This window comes from Gorilla gorilla, chromosome 13, assembly GCF_029281585.2.
Source record: "Gorilla gorilla gorilla isolate KB3781 chromosome 13, NHGRI_mGorGor1-v2.1_pri, whole genome shotgun sequence".
Taxonomy (NCBI): Eukaryota; Metazoa; Chordata; class Mammalia; order Primates; family Hominidae; genus Gorilla; species Gorilla gorilla.
The window spans coordinates 81,072,952-81,091,211 of NC_073237.2; the positions used below are offsets into that span (position 1 = coordinate 81,072,952).

Consider the following 18,260-nt stretch of genomic DNA (forward strand, 5'->3'; position numbering starts at 1 on the left):
TTGACATTGACACCTCAGTCACCACCCGAACCAGGCCTATGATACATTTCAATTAGCCTGAGGCTGTAGTATAATTGAGGCTGATAAAATCAACATACCCTCAAAAAGTTGCTTTCCTTTGTGGAGGGAGGAAAGATAAAGCTGCATAATTAAATAGACTCGATCAGCCCAACAAGCCCAGTAAGAGAAATCGAACAAACAAGCAAGAGAGCAAACAAACAAAATAACAAATGAGATCCTCTAGTCAAAAGTGGGCTACATGTCTGGAAATGCTTTCTTCCCTTAGAAATCCAGAAAGAAAGATTTCAAAGGTTATTTCCTTAATCTGGAGTCTGTGGAGGTTTTTTGCAAAGGTTTGGGTTCCTTTTGGAGCAGTCTTGATTGTGTGGCTCAGTCATTCTGTGCCTCCTGTCAGTTTCTGGCCTCTACCCAAATGGCCAACCTCCATTTGGTCACTCCTTCTGTATAAAGTCTTGCCAGGCCCTGCACCCAACTGCAGTGTCCCAGCTTATTGTCCTCAGTCACTCCACACCATATATCAAATGAGATTTTCATTTTTCCAGGCAACAAGTCACATATACTCTTTCATGATTTTAAGAACACTTAAAATCACAAATCTTCCATGAATCCTTTTTCAAATAAATGAGAATGAAGAAGCGATTTACTTCTTTCCTTCCCTTCACCCTTTTGTAAATGTCATTTTTTATCTCATAATTTTTTTTCCTTTATCTTCGGTGTATCCGTGGCCTTTTGTTAAGTAGTGAGTATGAGCACTCTCACGTGTTTCTGCAGTCTCTTTTAGGTTAGATTGTAAGCTCTTGGAGAGCAGGATCTTTATCTGTTGAACCATTTCTTCATAGCACAGGACATGGTGTACCTTTGATGTCAGCCACATGTTGACCAGATGTAGCTTTATATTACTGAAATATTAATTTCTAGCAGATATGTAACAAGAAAGATGACTCATAATCATTTTCATTGGTTTTATTCCTATCAAACTTGCCTACATAGTTGTTCATTTATTAGACATGTTTTTAACAATATATTAGCCAATTTAAACAGATTTAGATAACAATTTTAGCAGAAATAGACTTTGGACAAAAAAATCTTTTCTTTGAACATTCTAACTGTAGTCGTGCAGAAATTAAAATATTTCAAAACGTATAGACCTGACATGTAGATGAATCTGTTGCTGTAGGCCCATGAAATGTTGAGAACTTAGATTTCAATTAGATAATTCCCATTGACTATATATATATATATATATACACACACACACACACATATATATACACACACATACATGTACTGTATATATACAAACATATATATGTATATGTACAGATACCTATATGTGTGCATATAGGTATATGTACATATACATATACATGTACATATACATATACATGTACATATACATATATGTGTTGTGTGTGTGTGTGTGTGTGTATATATATATATAAAACTCTGTCACCCAGGCTGGAGTGCAATGGCACAATCATAGCTCACTATAACCTTGAACTCCTGGGCTCAAGTAATCCTCTTGACATAGCCTCCTGAGTAGCTAGGACTCTAGGTACACACCGTCATGTCTGGCTAATTTTTTTTTATTTTTCGTTTTTATTTTTTGTAGAGATATGGTTCTCATTATGTTGCCCAGGCTGGTCTTGAACTCCTGGACTCAAGTGATCCTTCACACCTTGGCCTCCCAAGGGAGGGAATGCAGGCATGAGCCCCATTGAATATTTTTTACAAGTGAGCTTTTAAAGAACCTCTAAAGAAGGGCTCTTTCAAGAAGTTGCAATGATAAAAACATTTGAGAAGATCTCAGAGAGAGTTTAGAACACTTTCAATGTGCTTACAGCATAGTATCACATGGACAGTACAATATCGCTATTCTTATGGATCCATCAGAGACTTGAGCCAAAAACTGGCCTATTTACTTCTCTTTCCTAAAACTGCATGCTATTCAAAGAGGTTGACTTTAGAATATACATATGGTCTTACGAAGATCGCTGAATTGTAAGAATCTAATATATGTAAGATCTATATGTATGATCTTACTCATCTCACTGAATTTTAAGAATCTGACTTATATAATAAAGACGATTCATTAAATATTTATTTATAACACTCTTTTAATACTAGGAACGAGAGATCTCTTGAAAATGATGGCTTGTTCCCTGCTCTCAAGGAGTCTCACTGGCAAGGCCAATGGTTAGATCATCATATAATCATAATGCAATGTGATAGACATTACAACAGGATAGGTTAGAGCACGGGTCCAAAACCCCAATTACCAACAATGATCAGGCACATCAATGCAAGAAACAGGCTGAAAGAAAAATGATATGGGGTAGTGAGGGCCATGCTGGAGTATGGGCCTGGTATTGCCAGATACTATAATTTTTCCAGAGAAAACAGGCGTTTATTATTTTATGTGGATTCCCCAAGATTTAAGACACCGGGTGAGATAAATAAAAATATATCAGTGTGAGTCAGGTTTGGCTGACAGTCTACCACCTGGGTGTGATACTCTGAGTTAGACCTGAAGGATCAATGAATAAAAACACCTTATTTTATAAACGATGCTCAGAACTGGCTTGTCCAGAGTGACACAAGCTCAATACTTGCGTAGTTTGGCTTTAAAAACAAAACAATAAACAAACATGATCAAATTCGACTTCTTAAAATGATGCATAAAATCATTTAAGTGAAAGATGGTGATCAACTATATCCCTTGAAGTATGTTTTCACTATCTGGAGTGATATGAGGGTTTCATTTACAAAGTCCAGAGATGGTTTGCAGGATTGTAGAGCAATCTGAACAGGGCTGAATTCCTCCCGAGCACTTTCCAATAGCAAGTCTGTCTACTTTATTGCAGGGCCCAGAGGTTCCCCCAAGACCGCCTGATAATAATTTGGTATTTGGAGGCTCCTGTGTCACTGCAGGAACTAAAGGAGGCTAAATCCATGCCTGATGGAGGAGAAGAGTTCTATGGTTATCTGCAAATTCTGGCCAGACAACATCTTGACGTCACTACTTAGCTTCCATAACCTAGCCAAGCAAGAAGTTGCCTTTCCAAGACAAAGCAGTATGCTCTAATGACTAACCCCTCAAAGTCCTATGCCACTTTAACTATAGACCCATCTCCTCGATCAATCAGGATGGCAAGATGGAGCTGAGGAGCTCAGCAACATCAAGTCTGGAGTTGGTCTTTAATTCAACTAGCTCGTTTAGACGTGTCTGAACACCACATCACCTGACAGCACGGGGTGGTTTCCCAGTAAAATTTACAAACTCAGCTCAAGGGCAGCTGTGTTGCTTTCCTTTCCTTGACTGCTGAGAAACTTTTTGACAGGGAACAATGGAAACACACCTTCTGAGCTGAAACAAACAAACAGAAACAAAACATACTAACCAGCAAAATCCCCAAATCATCAATCTTGGGTTCTCTTGAAGGGCAGGAGTGTGTTTTATCTTCTCCCGTCGGAGCAAACACTATAGATGTCCTCCCTAAAATTCTGTCTTCCCTAGAGCAGCCTTGTAAATTAGCTAGGGTCCTAGGCTTGAGGCCTAAATCAACTTAAAATTGTCTCTAAATATGTACCTGGATGTGTTTGTACTTGCAGAGCATGCCCTCTTCATGTGCCTAGGGCTAGTAACTCCCTGTGGCAGAGGCATATAAAGTATTCTGACTTTTTTTTTTTCAATTTAATTCCATTTCCAATGAAATGGATTTTTAAAAATTTTCTCCAGAGTGTGCCATACTTCTCCAGCTATTATAGTTAATGTGTGTGTATCCTTGTGTATATGTGTGTTTGTGTGTGCATATGTGTTTTCCTAGTGGTTACATGCTTACTAGGCAATTATGTAAATAAGCACAGATTCATAGACCAGCTAGGCCTGAGGAAAGAAGACATTATAAAGGGAGGGAGTATTTTAACATTAGCTAAATCTATCACACAAGGCACCCATTCTGCTCCCCTCAACAGCCACAGCCCACTTCATCCTTGTCTTACCAATAAGGGGAAAGGATGGAGGTGATATTTTTCACAGAACCGCAGAGGTTTTAAACATATTTGCAACATTACTTTGAGTACACATGAGCAAAAATTCTGAATTACATCCAGGACCCCAGAAGCTCATTAGATCAAAGAGTGCGGGGCCCCTCAGAGTTACCAGAGATTATCTGCAGACTTCAGTGCAATCGAATGACCGTGGTCCATTTTGATGGTCAGAGATAGGACTGAAAAATGGGTAGAAACAATTGCTTTAGCATTTCCTTCTGTACTTTGCCTATTAATGTTTTGTCTTTCAAAAGTATATTTTCTCCTAATTGTTTAATTGGCCAAATAATGGCTGCTTTGGGAGTTGTTTGTATGCCTTGGAAGGCCATGGCCTGCACTTTAAAAATAAGCTAAGTCCATTCTGCCCAGCATGAGCATTAGGACAGAGAATGCACTTATTTTAGGATCCTTAAAAATTGCTTCTTTTATGGCACACTGGGTTGACGACTCATCTCATGGGAGCCTTCATGGCGCATTGCTGCTGTTCTGCAGGTCCCAATACAATTCCTTCCCCCTCTCAGTGCCACCGCCCCCCCATTGCTAGCTACAACAATTTGATATCATATTCCCTTTTCAACTCCAAAGGAGATGATAAGAAGCTATCAAATAATGCTTTAAAAAAGCAACTTGAGTTTCTTAAAAGAAAGGAAATGAATACATGCTGCATAATTACATTTAAAATGTAAGCCATGTTATTATAAGCTGCACTGAGATGAAGATTTGTTAGCAAACCAGTTTCAAGCACACTCACAGTGAAGTAAAATCATGTTTTTAGCATCTGACCGTTGGGTAATATTATTCTTTGTTATCAAAAAAGAAATATCACCCGAGTATAGTATACTTAGACCTCCTAGAGGAAACACTCCAGTCCTAAGCTTGGTGTCTGAAAAGAAAAACAAAAATAAAGATTATGGATTTAGGTCAGGGAGACAGAGTGATATTCTGAAGACTGCGTTTACTCCCTCATGATCGGCCAACCAAGATGGAGTTCTGCATCCTGCACATATCAGACATTTCAGTCCAATTTCATCAAAGCATCAGTGATGTTCTAGAAGCATCCCAGCAGATGGAGGATCCTAATGTATTTATTCTGGGTATTTCCCAAGGCCCAGCCTGACTGGAGTGTGTGTACCAACAGGATGAATCCAATCAAGCTACGCCCCCATTTTGGTTTCGGATTGGCCACTCTTGTATGTGCCAGTAGATTGTGGACCAGGACCAGCTGAGCAAATGCAGTTGCAGAGTAGCCTCCTATGTTGCTAAGAAGCTCCTGCTACCCAGGTGCTTTGAACAATTGAGTGCTCCCTCTGGTTAAGCAGAGATGGCACCACCGGAGTTTTTCTTGGATGTGAGGCTCAATCCTTTACGGCAGCTATTATAACAAAGTGAAGGTTTTCTCCCTGGGAAATGCAGCTTTTTTCTGTCTTTACTAATTCTGCCAGCCTGTGAGAGTAACCACCGTAGCTGGGCTTCTTCTCAGATTAATCGTCATGCCAGGTCTCCTTCCTGGGGAGCTGTGATGCTGCTCTGAGGTTGATTGCTGAGGTTGTAGTGGGTTTTTGTTTGTTTTTGTTTAGTTTTTCTTGATTGTTCTTCTTTCTCTTGAATGGCAAGAGAAGAAACACTTTCTCTAACCCACGGCCAGGAAGGAAATGGGGAGAGAGCTACTTCTTAGTTCAACCTGGTTTCCACATAAAGGAATCTCTCTCCTTGGACTCAGCCCCTAACTGGAAGCAAGAGCCACTGCCCTCTGAGACTGAGAGAGCAGCCCAAGGAGGAGATGAATCCATTCTGTCCTTTGTTTGGGTTTGCTTCCTGTCAGTGAGAGAATGCTGAGGCAGTTCCTGTTATGTGAAACTTTCATTTTTAAAACCAGGACAATCCTAAACAGACCACAATGAGTTGGTCAATCCCAGTTGGTATAGGCCCAATGATTTTTGCTAGTAAGATAGGATTGTCTTCCTCACCCAAAATGCCTTCAAGTGCCCTAAAATGGGTATTTTAAAATAAGAATAAATAATGTAGATTATAGCAGAAAACCTGGAAAACATAAGAAACAAAGATGAAATGAAAAGTCCCATGTAATTCCACCAGTTAGAGTTAACCACTGATATCATTTGGATATATGGCTTTCTAGTCTTGTGGATATCCTTTTAATCTCTTGTAATATAAAGTCTGACCATATGTGTCCTTGCATTTGTTTGTACTGGACTCTTTTAATATTTCTATAGTAATGGCTCACTTTGGGGAGATTGTGCCGCACAGCGTGTAGGAAGCACATTGGGTGTATTATTCCCAGTTTTGTATTTTGTATTTCCTTGGAGATGTGCAGGGGTTAAGAGCGGGGGTCTGGCCATAGCTGGCCACGTCAGACTCTCATATGGTAAGTGTCACAGAGCACATGAGGCCTGTGTTATGCGCTGGAAAGACTCAGGAAATGAGAGGCTCTCTTGTTCTGACAAGGCAGGCTGAGAGCTCTCATTTAGGGTCATCACTCCAGATAACTCCAAATGCAGTTTATTGCTCAACTGAAGCAGATGATCACTTTTTGCCTCCAAGTTCTTCACCCTAGCTAGCTCCTTTCAAAGAGCCGAGTATGCTGGATCTTAAAGGGCCAAGCTAGTTATATCTCATACATTTCCTGATGTTTAGGGATGCCTTCACTTCCACCAAGGATACCTTGGCTGTGCAAGGACCTCTGATGAGCTGGAGTCTCCTTTTGGTCACTCCCAGCTTTGCTTAAACTTGATGGAGTTTGCTGTCCAGTGATCCCCAGATCTTTCATCATGAAAGCCTTCCTTCCTCTCCTGATGTCTCAGGCCTCTAGACCTAGACTGGGGTTCTGGCAAGGAGGCCTCTATCAATAGTATGACATCCAATAATATGTTAGTGTTGATATTTTGCACAGTAATATTAAGTTTAAGAGATTCTAAAAATGAGTTCAAATGAATAAGTTCCTGTGATGTAAGAGATTAGATATGTGTGATTTCAGAACCAAAGGCGGGGGAATCCCAGAAATAAAACAATAATATAATCCTAGTTTCTATATATTATTTTTATTCATTACTGTATATGGGTAGAGATCAATATTCTTTTTTATCCTGTTACTATTAATTAACACATTTTTTAACCATGCCATTGAACTTTTGGGTGCATTAAAGTGGAACCCAAGCTCCTCATTAGATAATAATGGCATTTGGACTGAGTGCCATATTCCTAAATTTCCAATAAAGTGGTTGATATAGAGAGGACAGGATAAAGCCCTATAGTGTGCAGTTATATCAAAATAGCTAGTCTCCACTTTAGGGAATGCCTTTACTAGAGATTACATGAAATGTCTGCTTATAAAATAAGCAGAGATGGCACCACTAAGCAGCCACCTGAATTGTTTTCCTACAGGAATGATTACTTTTCAGATCCATTTATGTTTTCATGCTCAATATTTACTCCCCTTCCCTGCAACACCCAAAGAGTTTACTTTTGCAAGTCATTTGGTCTTCAGTCTACTACTGAGGAATAGAGGCACTAACTGCTTTACCCAGGATCAGAACTCATGTTCTTACCTTCTATTAATAGAGTACTTGAGCCAGATGGACTAACTGGTCTCACATTTTCTCTATCTTGGTTTTACTTCCATAAACATCAATATCTTTACCCACATGATTTTTCCATCCTCCCATTTTTTTCTGTACGTATTAGGGTTCAGGAACTATGATGCTAATGATCACATTTCTTCCTAGTTCCTAATTTCATTAGTGCCATTTCCTGATACCTACAGAAACAATTATCAATACATGTAGCTGCTTGAGCCTTATTTAGAAGGCTAGCCTTTCTTTTCCAAGTGCTGTCAGAATGTATACATTTAGTCTATCTTTTTCCCTTTTAGGAGTCTTTGTTTTGAGTTGATGGCAAAATTCCTCTTTTTACATGTGAGATTTTTGATTTCACTGAATTCTACCTAGATTTTTATGGACATTGGATTTCAAAGAGGGAAACACTCGTTTTCTTAGTAAGATATTGGTGATACGTAGCTATGCCATTGATTTCCATACTCCTCAGCTTTGGGGAGGGAGACAGTGGCCAAGTAGCAGGCAGAATAAGATCATCACTCATGTCCTGAATCAATCACACTTTCCCTCTTGGGTTGTGTATATGCTCTGCCACTTCGTACATATTACATCCTGAGTTTTTAAGTAAAGTGGATCTTAGCCAGATTTGAGTCTAATGGCTGATTCATCGGCATAGTTCTTGGCGTTAACATCTCAGTGTCCTCTTTTGTTCTCTTTGAGGATTCATGTCATTGAGGGCCTTTGTGCCTCCTCTTGTCTCAGTATGAGGAAGAACTTTGGTGTGAGGGCAGAGCTATGTGAAGGGTTGCTGGGTTGGGGGATTAGTTCATATGGTCCCCATGCCATCTATTTACTTTTGGAGAGAGGGGACTTTGAGTGGGTGGGTATGGATAGATGTTCCTCAAGGAAACCCTGCTGGCTAATGGGCACTACATCTGTGTATTACTGTGATTCTCTCTGTAAGCTCCCCATGTGGCCAAGGACCCCCCTCCTACCAGGGCACTTCCTGCCACCTTGTTGCACTGGTCTCAACCATTCAGCCTGCTGCTGCTGCACCATGTTGGGCTGCGGTAGGATAGGGAAGGGGTTCTGTTGATTGCTAAATGTTGCCTAACTTTATTTCCCTCTCCCACATTTCATGCAAGAGAGTGGACCTAACACATGACTTGCATTCTCTTCCTATGTTCAGAAACTCCAGGGCTTGCCCACGTGTATGTATGAGTGACCAATGGAGCTTGGAATTCTTTATCTATATGACCTATCCGAAAATGAGATCTTTTGTACTGGAATTTGTGATGTAGTTGATCATTCAGAGCCAAACGCATATACCAATAAAGACAAGACTGTCATATTTGTGGTCTCTGTTGCCTACTTTCGTCACCTGCTAATACTTTTTCTTACGTAGACTTGAGAATATAATTCAACATTGGGATTCCTCAAGGCACCACGAACAGAGCTCTAGAAGTTGTCCGCATTGGTTCCCCAGTTGCCCCCACATAGGGGACTGAGAAAGTCCCCTGATCCTCCCTCATGTCCTTTTCCAAAGAATCTATCTCTCTTTGTCTCTGTCTCTGTCTCTGCCTCACTCTCCGTCTCTCTCTCACTCTCTCTGTCTCTCTCTCTCTCTCTTTGGCAGCCTCATTCATTTCCTCACTCTGGGTTTTCTCGAAGCAACTCCTTCACTCAGGTAGGCCAGCACTAGGGTGAGGCAAGAATGTCACTCGCTTAAGGCACAGAATTTAAAGTGACACCAAAAGTGTCAGTACTCAAGATAAATAATATACTCATGCAACATTTTAGAAGATAAAAAATGCAAAAGATCTATGAAGAAAATATCAAAATTTTAAATAAAGCCAGCAAAATCCCAGGAGGGCTGGGATGAGTGTAAGGTGAGTGAGCTTAGTCCTACAAGTTCAGGGTCAGATCCTGTCTTTCCTTAAAATTCTGATATTTTTGGCTGGGCATGGTGGCTCGCGTCTGTAATCCCAGCACTTTGGGAGGCTGAGGCGGGCAGATCACAAAGTCAAGAGATCAAGACCCTCCTGGCCAACATGGTGAAACCCCATCTCTACTAAAAATACAAAAATTAGCTGGGCATGGTGGCTTATGCCAGTAGTCCCAGCTACTTGGGAGGCTGAGGCAGGAGAATCGCTTGAACCCAGGAGGCAGAGGTTGTCGTGAGCCGAGATCATGCCACTGCACTCCAGCCTGGCGACAGAAAGAGACTATGTCTAAAAAAAAAAAAAAAAAAAAAAAAAATTCTGAAATTTTTTAAGCACAAATATTTGCGTTCAATTTTATCAAGAACTATTGCATTACACTTAATATAATTTATCTCAATAACTGAATTTTTAGCATTTCCTTAAATTGTGTGCACAAAGCAAGAATCTCACTCCCTTTAGCCTTGGCCTTGGCCTCAGGGCTCCTTCTGGCCTGGATCTTGTGTAAACCTCTGGCCTTTGCAAAGCTGTTATGTGTACATAAACTTCTCAGTGGATTATCTGTCCGTCTTCAGATACTTCCTGAGTTCCTGGCCTAATTGTCCTTCCTCACTGCCTCGTCTTCCCTTGGAGATGCAGTCCCCTGTCTCCCTTTTGTTCAGCCAGCCTCAGCATCTCCAGCAGTAACCATCCTGTGCTATCTACTGAAATAGCAGATAAGTGCATGCTCATCTTCTCACTACATTTTTAAAATTTTTATTTGTTGTATGTGACTCTCCAGAGTGAGGAAATGAATGAGGCTGCCAAAGAGAGAGAGAGAGAGACAGAGAGAGTGAGAGAGAGACGGAGAGTGAGGCAGAGACAGAGACAGAGACAAAGAGAGATAGATTCTTTGGAAAAGGACATGAGGGAGGATCAGGGGACTTTCTCAGTAAGTCTGAGAAATAATCTAGGGGAAAAATGGGTAAAATTTTTAAAAAATAAGGGAAATTCTTTAAAAAATCTATATTGCTTTTGTCCCCCACATTTGGAGATGTATGATACATTTGCTAAGCTGAAGATATAGTATTTGAGATTTAAAATACTCCATTTTCACTCAGCCAGTTTCTTAATGCCATGCGCTCTTTTTGTAATATTTGCATTCTCTATTTTTATATAATTCCTACCTAATGCTTTTTATGGGCCAGGCCCCATGGATTGTATTTTCACATTAAAAAAAATCCTAATAATTGCTGCAGTATAGATATTACTCTGTTTTACAGATGGGAAAAGTGAGGCTCAGAAAAGTTAGGAGGAAAAGGAAAACGCAAATTCCATCCTGAATAAGGGGTTGTTATTGAAGCCCAGGTGGACGTCCTGGAAGTGAGGACTCTTTCTAGCCCAGTGCTGCTCATCCTTTCCAAATTAATACCCAGCAATTTTCTAACTCAGCAAGAGGAATTGTAGTGTTGGCATTGCCCCTTTCATGTGGGTGATCAAGTATGCTGGGGTGTATTAACCTTTGGATCTGAAGGGTGAGGAGTGTCCACATGGTGGGTGCTGAACTTACTGATAAAGGAGGAACCTGCCAGTGGGCAGAGCCCAGGCCATCTATGGTACAATGATTGATATAGGCTCACTGGCCTGTGATGTTTTCTCTCTCAGTAGTGTCTTTAAGAAATATTAAATGATCATGAATATAAAGCCCTTATTTTTATTTTTTTGCCAATTAAAATTATGTAAAATTCCACTTTTTCTTTTGCCAAGCCCTCTCTGAAAAGTTTACGTTTTTAGTTTTAGTTCAGAAAATCCTAGAAAAAGCAAGCTATACCATAGATCTCAGACTCTTTCTTGAGTGGCTTCACTCCTCTGAGATTAGCATATCTAATTTCCTAGGTGAACTTGATATCCAAGAAAAGAATTCAAAGTGTGCCAACTGTGTTTGGGAGCATGTTGAGGTGCATATATTTGCTGAGTTTCTGTAGGCAATGCTGGGAGGAGTGAGAACCCACAGCTCCTGGGCAGGGTCACCCTGTACAAGGAGGCCAAGGGAACACAGTGTCTAGTAAAGCCTTCTTTTCAGCATCCTATGGGGAACCAGCCTTGATGCCAATCTTATGAGCATCGTGGAGGACAGACAAGTACTCCTCTGGCTCACCTTCTACAACTCGTTCCTTCATTTTCCATTCAAAGGTCCATGTTTCCAAACTGGCTAATTGAATGGAGTCAAAATTTCTATAGATCTTTATGCTTTAGAGAGCCGTTTTAAAAACAAGAGTTGGCATTCATACGTGGCATTCTTCCAAGCCTGCATCTACGCGCTTCATAAAGTCAGGAGATATCAAGGAGCTGATATTCTTGAGCACTTTGTGACAGACACACATGTTGACCAATATTTCATATAAGTCTTTTAATAGAGAGAGTAACACATGTTCTTTAAAAACATCATACAGCACTTCTTTACTGGGCTTGGTAAGTGCAGATGAGTTAGAACGGCAAGGTTAGCCAAAATGAATAATTATTTTCTGACTCAATGTTTATTCTCTTAATTATCTTGATAACTTTGAAAAGACCATAGTTTGGAGTATGAATTATTCAAATGTAGTTCAAAGTCCATTGTGACAAGTAATAAAATACATTCAAAATATTGTTTACTAGAGTGTTCCAAGCCCGCTGAACCTCCATGCATTATCAGCTACAAAGCTGCAGAGCGTGACCAGCCCTTTGGGGTTGTGGAGATGCAGCCAGAGAGTGGTTTGGAGAAACTAATTAGAATGTGACTTCAGAGAAAAGGGGCTGAAATATTTCCAAACAGAGAATTTGATGAGTCCTTTGCTTTCCCTGGGGTGGGGGTTGTGTATGTTTCTGCATGAATCTCGAAATATTTGCCAGTATGGAAAATTTTCCCAACGAGAGGAGATAAAACAAATCTCTGACTAATAAGACTGTCTGGGACCTTTAACAATAAAACTCCAGGATGGGGAGGGGACAACAAGGGTAGGAATGAAAGTTCAGATTAGGCTCAGGGTATATGTCGTATGTCTCTGTTGGATGATGAACGTGTAATCAGGAAGTCACGTCTCACCAGGAATTCAGTGGCAGTAGTCAATGACTGATATAAAAAATTGCAGATGGAAATAAATACTTATTGGCAATTTTGTAAGTTCTGAATCGTAGTCTGTTCAACGAACAAACAAGTGCTTTGGCATCTCCGGCTCCTAGAACAGTGCCCAAGACATTGTAGGTTTATAATAAATAGGTAGTAAACTGAATGAACAAAGGAATGGATGATCTTATCTACTTTGCCTGTCATCTTACTGTAGCTTTGGGAAGAAAATACATCTCTACTTCATTGAGCTTCAGGCATCTCTAGTATTTGCCTATGATTCTGGTAGGAGCAGAAGGTTGGTTATCTTTCCTTTTGAATTGCATATTAGCTATGCCCATTGCCATGTCTGTTCAGTGTTGGGTTTGAAGCTTTTTCTCTTGCTCTTTCTGTCCCACCTCCTAAGTAATTTGTGTTTTGAGAATTCTCCTGTCTGGTTTTGTAACTTGGGTTTCAGGTATGCTAAAGCTTTATGTTTTGTATTATGAGAGAATAATTTCTCACAAGGCCTAATGCTGAAGTTTTAATGGAAATATACATATTTCTCTCATTGAATTTACACAATAGTCATATGGTGGGTATTCTTGTTACTTTAATCACACAGAAGGAAAACAGTAAGGCACCGAGAAGTTAGGCAACTTGCCCAAGAACATACAACTACTAGACAGGAGAGCTAGGAGTTGAACCTAGATACCCAAACCCTAGCATCGGTTTTTAATGCACACACTGAATTCGTGCCCGTCTCTCTGTCTAGCCATCAAGCCAGGCTTCTTTCATGCTCCCACCAACACACACATACACGCTGACCCACATGGATTTGAGGCAGTTTACATTGGAAATGCAGCCAGTTTAACTGATAAGATGGGTATCTGCAACTTTCTCATTTTCCCTGTCATTTAAATCCTGAAATTTCTTCCCATACTATAAAACACTGTTTAGATTCAAAATTGACAACAAGGGAGAGTATGATTCCAAATGGTAAAGGCCAGGCCAGAGTCTCAAGTCCTTCATCTTTGATGGAGAGCCACCCCTTGGCCACTGCCAAGGGCCAAGGTGATTTGGAAGATGATGGTAGCAAGTTACCAGGCGGTCTTTTATTTGTGGCTTTGCTCAGCTTAGTTTTTCTCAAATATGCAAGAAAGCTGGAGGACACCACTGTTGGAGGAGATCTGTATCTATTTATCCTTAACCCCATGTCCGGTAGCAAGCCATTTGGCTGTTGGCAGTTGTCAGCAAGCAAAAGCTCTTGGACCTGTGTTTTTCACTGTGTCATCTCTTTTGTTCTAGTGTGTGTGTGTGTGTGTGTGTGTGTGTGCGCGCGCATGTGTGCATTATAATAACTAGAAATACTTTCTTTTATTTATTTATTTTTCCGAGTCAGAGTTTTCACTCTTGTCGCCCAGGCTGGAGTTCGTGATCTCGGCTCGCTGCAACCTCTGCCTCCTGGGTTCAAGTGATTCTCCTGCCTCAGCCTCCTGAGTAGCTGAGACTACAGACAGGCACTACCACACCCGGCTAATTTTTTGTGTGTTTTTAGTAGAGATGGGGTTTCACCATGTTGTCCAGGCTGGTCTTGAACTCCTAACCTCAGGTGATCTGCCCGCCTCAGCCTCCCAAAGTGCTGGGATTACAGGCATGAGCCACCACACTTGGCCTACTAGAAATACTTTCTAAGAATCAAATCCCTGCATCCAAACTGGTATCTATCAAATCTGAGTGGCTAGAGTTGAGGCCAAATAATCTGCATTGTTAAAAAGCCCCCAGATGATTAGGATAAATGTAAGAGTTTGGGGATCACTGTTCCAGGTTAGACCCATTGTGGAAGGTTATCATCCAGAAGGACCATGAAGCTGGGTAAGGTGATGTGAGGTGGCAAGCTCCCTGAGGACAGGCTTGTACCTTGGTTGCTGGTAAGTTTTGCCTTCCCAGCTTTGCTGATACATGGTTACCCTTCCTGGTTGCAGTACAATTCTTTTAGGTTTTAAAACATGGAACTATGTCACTCATGCGGGTTTACGGCACAGGGATTGTGGTTTTGAGGGTATAGTAGCACAGGAGTTGAAAAGGCATTTAAGGGATAGTCTTGTCATTCTAATGACAAGCGCAATGTCTCCATGAGGCCATGGTTCTTGTTTTTGCATAATCAACATGGAACTTGATCCATTCATGAGTTAAGGATTCTCTGTGCACCAACAACACACCTGACATGGGTCACCAAATAGCGGATGAGAAGAATCTACTGATTGATATTTTCACAAACACTTCATAAAGTTGCTAAAATGCCAAAACTCCTAAGCTTAACTATTTGAAAAGGATTGGCAAATTTTTAAATCTATATAATCAGCAAAATGCAGAAATGCCCAAACTGGGTGAGATTAGGCTCAGTCCTTCTAATAATTCGGTATCAAAATAATTAGAAACTGGAGTTGCATCAAAAGTTTTCTCAAAATTCAAGTTCACTAACCTAGTTGACTTTTCTCAAGAGAAAATATGCTATAATAATGTCAAATTATCAGAATGTTAGTTGTATAATTTAGTACTTAGTATAAGGAATTATTGGGAGATCATTTTATTCCTCCTTGCAAATTCTTAAGTTTCTTTTGGAATTTCATTTTATGTGATTTGATCTGTACAAAATAATGTAAGAAGAGAATGGGACAGATGGAGAGAAATGATTGAATCACCGTGTTTCAATGAAAAGTGTTCAAATTGCATTTCACTACATAATGAATTCTGCTTCAACTTACTTTGACATAAATAAGATTGGGTAAGAGAAACCAGAAGTAAATCAAATAAATTAATAAAACTATCAGAGCTGCTTCAATTTTGGTCCTCAGACAGTGTCTGCTTTATTTGTATAATATAACCTGCTCTTATAAATAAAAACCCTTGCATATAACTCAGTTGAAAGCAAAAATTTAAGGAAGAGTTAGAAAATTTGGAGGCCTGATTAGGGCACCTTCTAATTTTACAAATATCAATTTTTTTGAAAGTTGAAAAACTGAAATTTGCAACCTAGAAGAGTGACCTTCAACTTTCAACTAGACTTTTTTAAAAAAAGAAGATGGGAGGTACAGACATGCATGCAACATCGACGATTAGCTGTTCTTCATATTTTCCTAATTATACACATTTACTGAACATGAGGACATTTTTGCATTTTGTCTAGACGAAGGCTGTGTCTCCACTGGCATAATATATCACGACGTTTGTGAGTCTTGTGCAAAATTGAATTTGCATCTCTGCCGCCGCTTGTAGAGTTCATTATCTTGCAATACAACCACTGGGAAAAATACAATTTTCTGTGTTTAATAAAACTGTTGTCTTCTCATAGTGCTTATGATGCTTGAACAATTTGTCAGGCACTATTTATCACAGATGCTGAACACTAATTATACTGTGTGTAGTGCCTGTAAGAGTGATTTTAAATATTTTCTTGATTTAATATGTATCAGTGCAACCAGGGTTTTTTGCAACCACACTATTATTTGCATTTCTGAGAATCAATGTGTCTTTTCACAATATTAAACATAAAAGAAAAGGCCACTAAACTAAGAGTAGAACATGTAAAATATGTACTGGATATAGTCAGGAGGCAAGGAAACTGATGGAAAACTCAGTCTCTTTGCTCCCTAGTTAGCCTAGGGCTGTAGAAAGAAGTAGGGCATTGGCCAGTCTGAAATATGTCTCCAGGTCTAATTAATACTTTATAACTTTCTAGGATAGAGATGATCACTGAGGTCCCTCCAGGCTACTCAGTTCTGCAATCTGTGATTTAAGTAAATCAGAAGTTATTTAGCATGGCTTCACTAATCAGAAACTTGAAAGACCAGAGGCCTGTTTTCAGATGATCCCTTGAAAATGAGATTCAAATGACCAACCACTAAAAGAATGAAGTGCTAAATTACGAGATCGAGACCCTGAAACATAGTCTCCAGCTATTACGTGTTTTTCTGAAGAATGGCTATCACACAAACACAATTTCAGTGGGTCTTTATATTAAAGACACCATTTAAATGGGAACTGCATCCGGTGTTCTTTGTATGGTAATAAACTGAGCACAAAAAATGAATGTGTAGCAGAATAGAAGTTATCTTTTTTTTTTCTTTTAATAATCCTGAGAAGCATCATGTCAAACACATGGAAAACACTTAGACTGAAACAATAAACAGAGTTAGTTTGGGCAACTTTGAAAGAAAAGAAGGTAAGGAAGGGTTATTTCCTATGAGACTTATTGGAACCCAGTATTCAAAATGGTTTTCCTACTGCCATCTTGAAGAATTCTGTGCTTTGTTACTGTCATGTTTTCACCAACAAAAGAATTAGCTGGTTGGGCCTGGTGGCTCACGCCTATAATCCCAGCATTTTGGGAGGCCGAGGCAGGTGGATTATGAGGTCGAGGTCAGGAGTTCAAGACCAGCCTGACCAACATGGTGAAACCCCCTCTCTACTAAAAATACAAAAATTAGCCTGGTGTGGTGGCGGCGCCTGTAATCCCAGCTACTCAGGAGGCTGAGGCAGCAGAATCGCTTGAACCTGGGAGGCAGAGGTTGCAGTGAGCTGAGATTGTGCCACTGCACTCCAGCCTGGGTGACACAGCAAGACTTTGTCTGAAAAAAAAAAAAAAAAGAATTAGCTGAAAGAGAACTTTAGAGAATACAGAACACCTGTAGATGGGAAATGGGATTTCTAACTCTCTAGGTCAAGACTATATACTTTCATAGGTATATGAAATGTGTGACCAGTATAAATATATGTGACCAATGAGACCACTATGAAGAATTTGTTGTGGACTCAGGTAAAGCAGTGCCACACAAAGAAATTCACCCAAAGAGGAAGTAATGGTTATAACTCTTCATGAGGTTGATGTTGTCTTCCTGTATTTTTTCCTGGAATACAACAGTTTAGTTTGGACCATGATCCCACGGGAAGAAGCTTCGAAAGCTTTTGGAGCTGTTGGTCACCTCGCCTCCTTAATGCCCAACATTTGATGGTTTGGAGAAATGTAATTGCCACCCAGGCACTGCCTAGGCTTGGGTGTTCAAGTCTAGCCTTAATTATCACCGAAGCTCAGGGCCACTGCCATTCCCTGAAGCCCCTGATCTAACCTGGGGCCTCCAACTGTTTCAGATGAGTCTTTGTCTTAGCGACACAGGCACATTCTCTTTTTCTGTTCTGTTGCTGCACAGTGGTATCTGAGGCCTGCCACTGGAGTCTGTTCGCCTAATGCCGTTCCTTGAATATATTGCATGAGAAGATTCTTTTCTGTTTTTTTATCCCACCATCTCCTGTTACCTTTATGTCAACACTTTCTCCTTGAGCTGACCCCTCATCAGCTTAAAACCAGTTCTTGCTTCTAGATTTTGCTTAGCTTGTGTTTTCTGGGCCACCAAATACTTTTCACTGGGTAATGTAAAAGGAGACAGAGCAAGCCAGGAAGCAGATGTCTCTTGGGTGGTGTGTGTCTTTGAGAATTGGAATTTGAAATCTCTCTATGAAAGGAGCAGTGAATGGGTGTAATTAGTCAGGCTGATGAAGGAGTAAAACCTGGTAAGCAGTTTTTCTTGACTGGCTTAATGAAAAGCATTAGCTATC

At 40.2% G+C, this 18,260-nt stretch overlaps 1 protein-coding gene across 12 annotated transcripts in view; it reads left to right on the top strand.

Moving 5' to 3' along the window:
- The window catches only part of NTRK2 (neurotrophic receptor tyrosine kinase 2), a 358,350-nt gene that overhangs the window by 199,802 nt on the left and 140,288 nt on the right, over window positions 1-18,260 (top strand). For 4 of the 12 annotated variants that reach the window (XM_031014293.3, XM_031014294.3, XM_031014295.3 and 1 more), the window contains one exon: window positions 2,886-8,992. The exons of the other annotated variants lie outside the window; for them this stretch is intronic. In XM_031014293.3, the coding sequence (XP_030870153.1) occupies window positions 2,886-2,914 (29 nt within the window). In that variant the 3' untranslated portion in view covers window positions 2,915-8,992. Of the gene's footprint in view, window positions 1-2,885; window positions 8,993-18,260 lie in introns of those variants that run through there. 12 annotated transcript variants of the gene reach the window in all.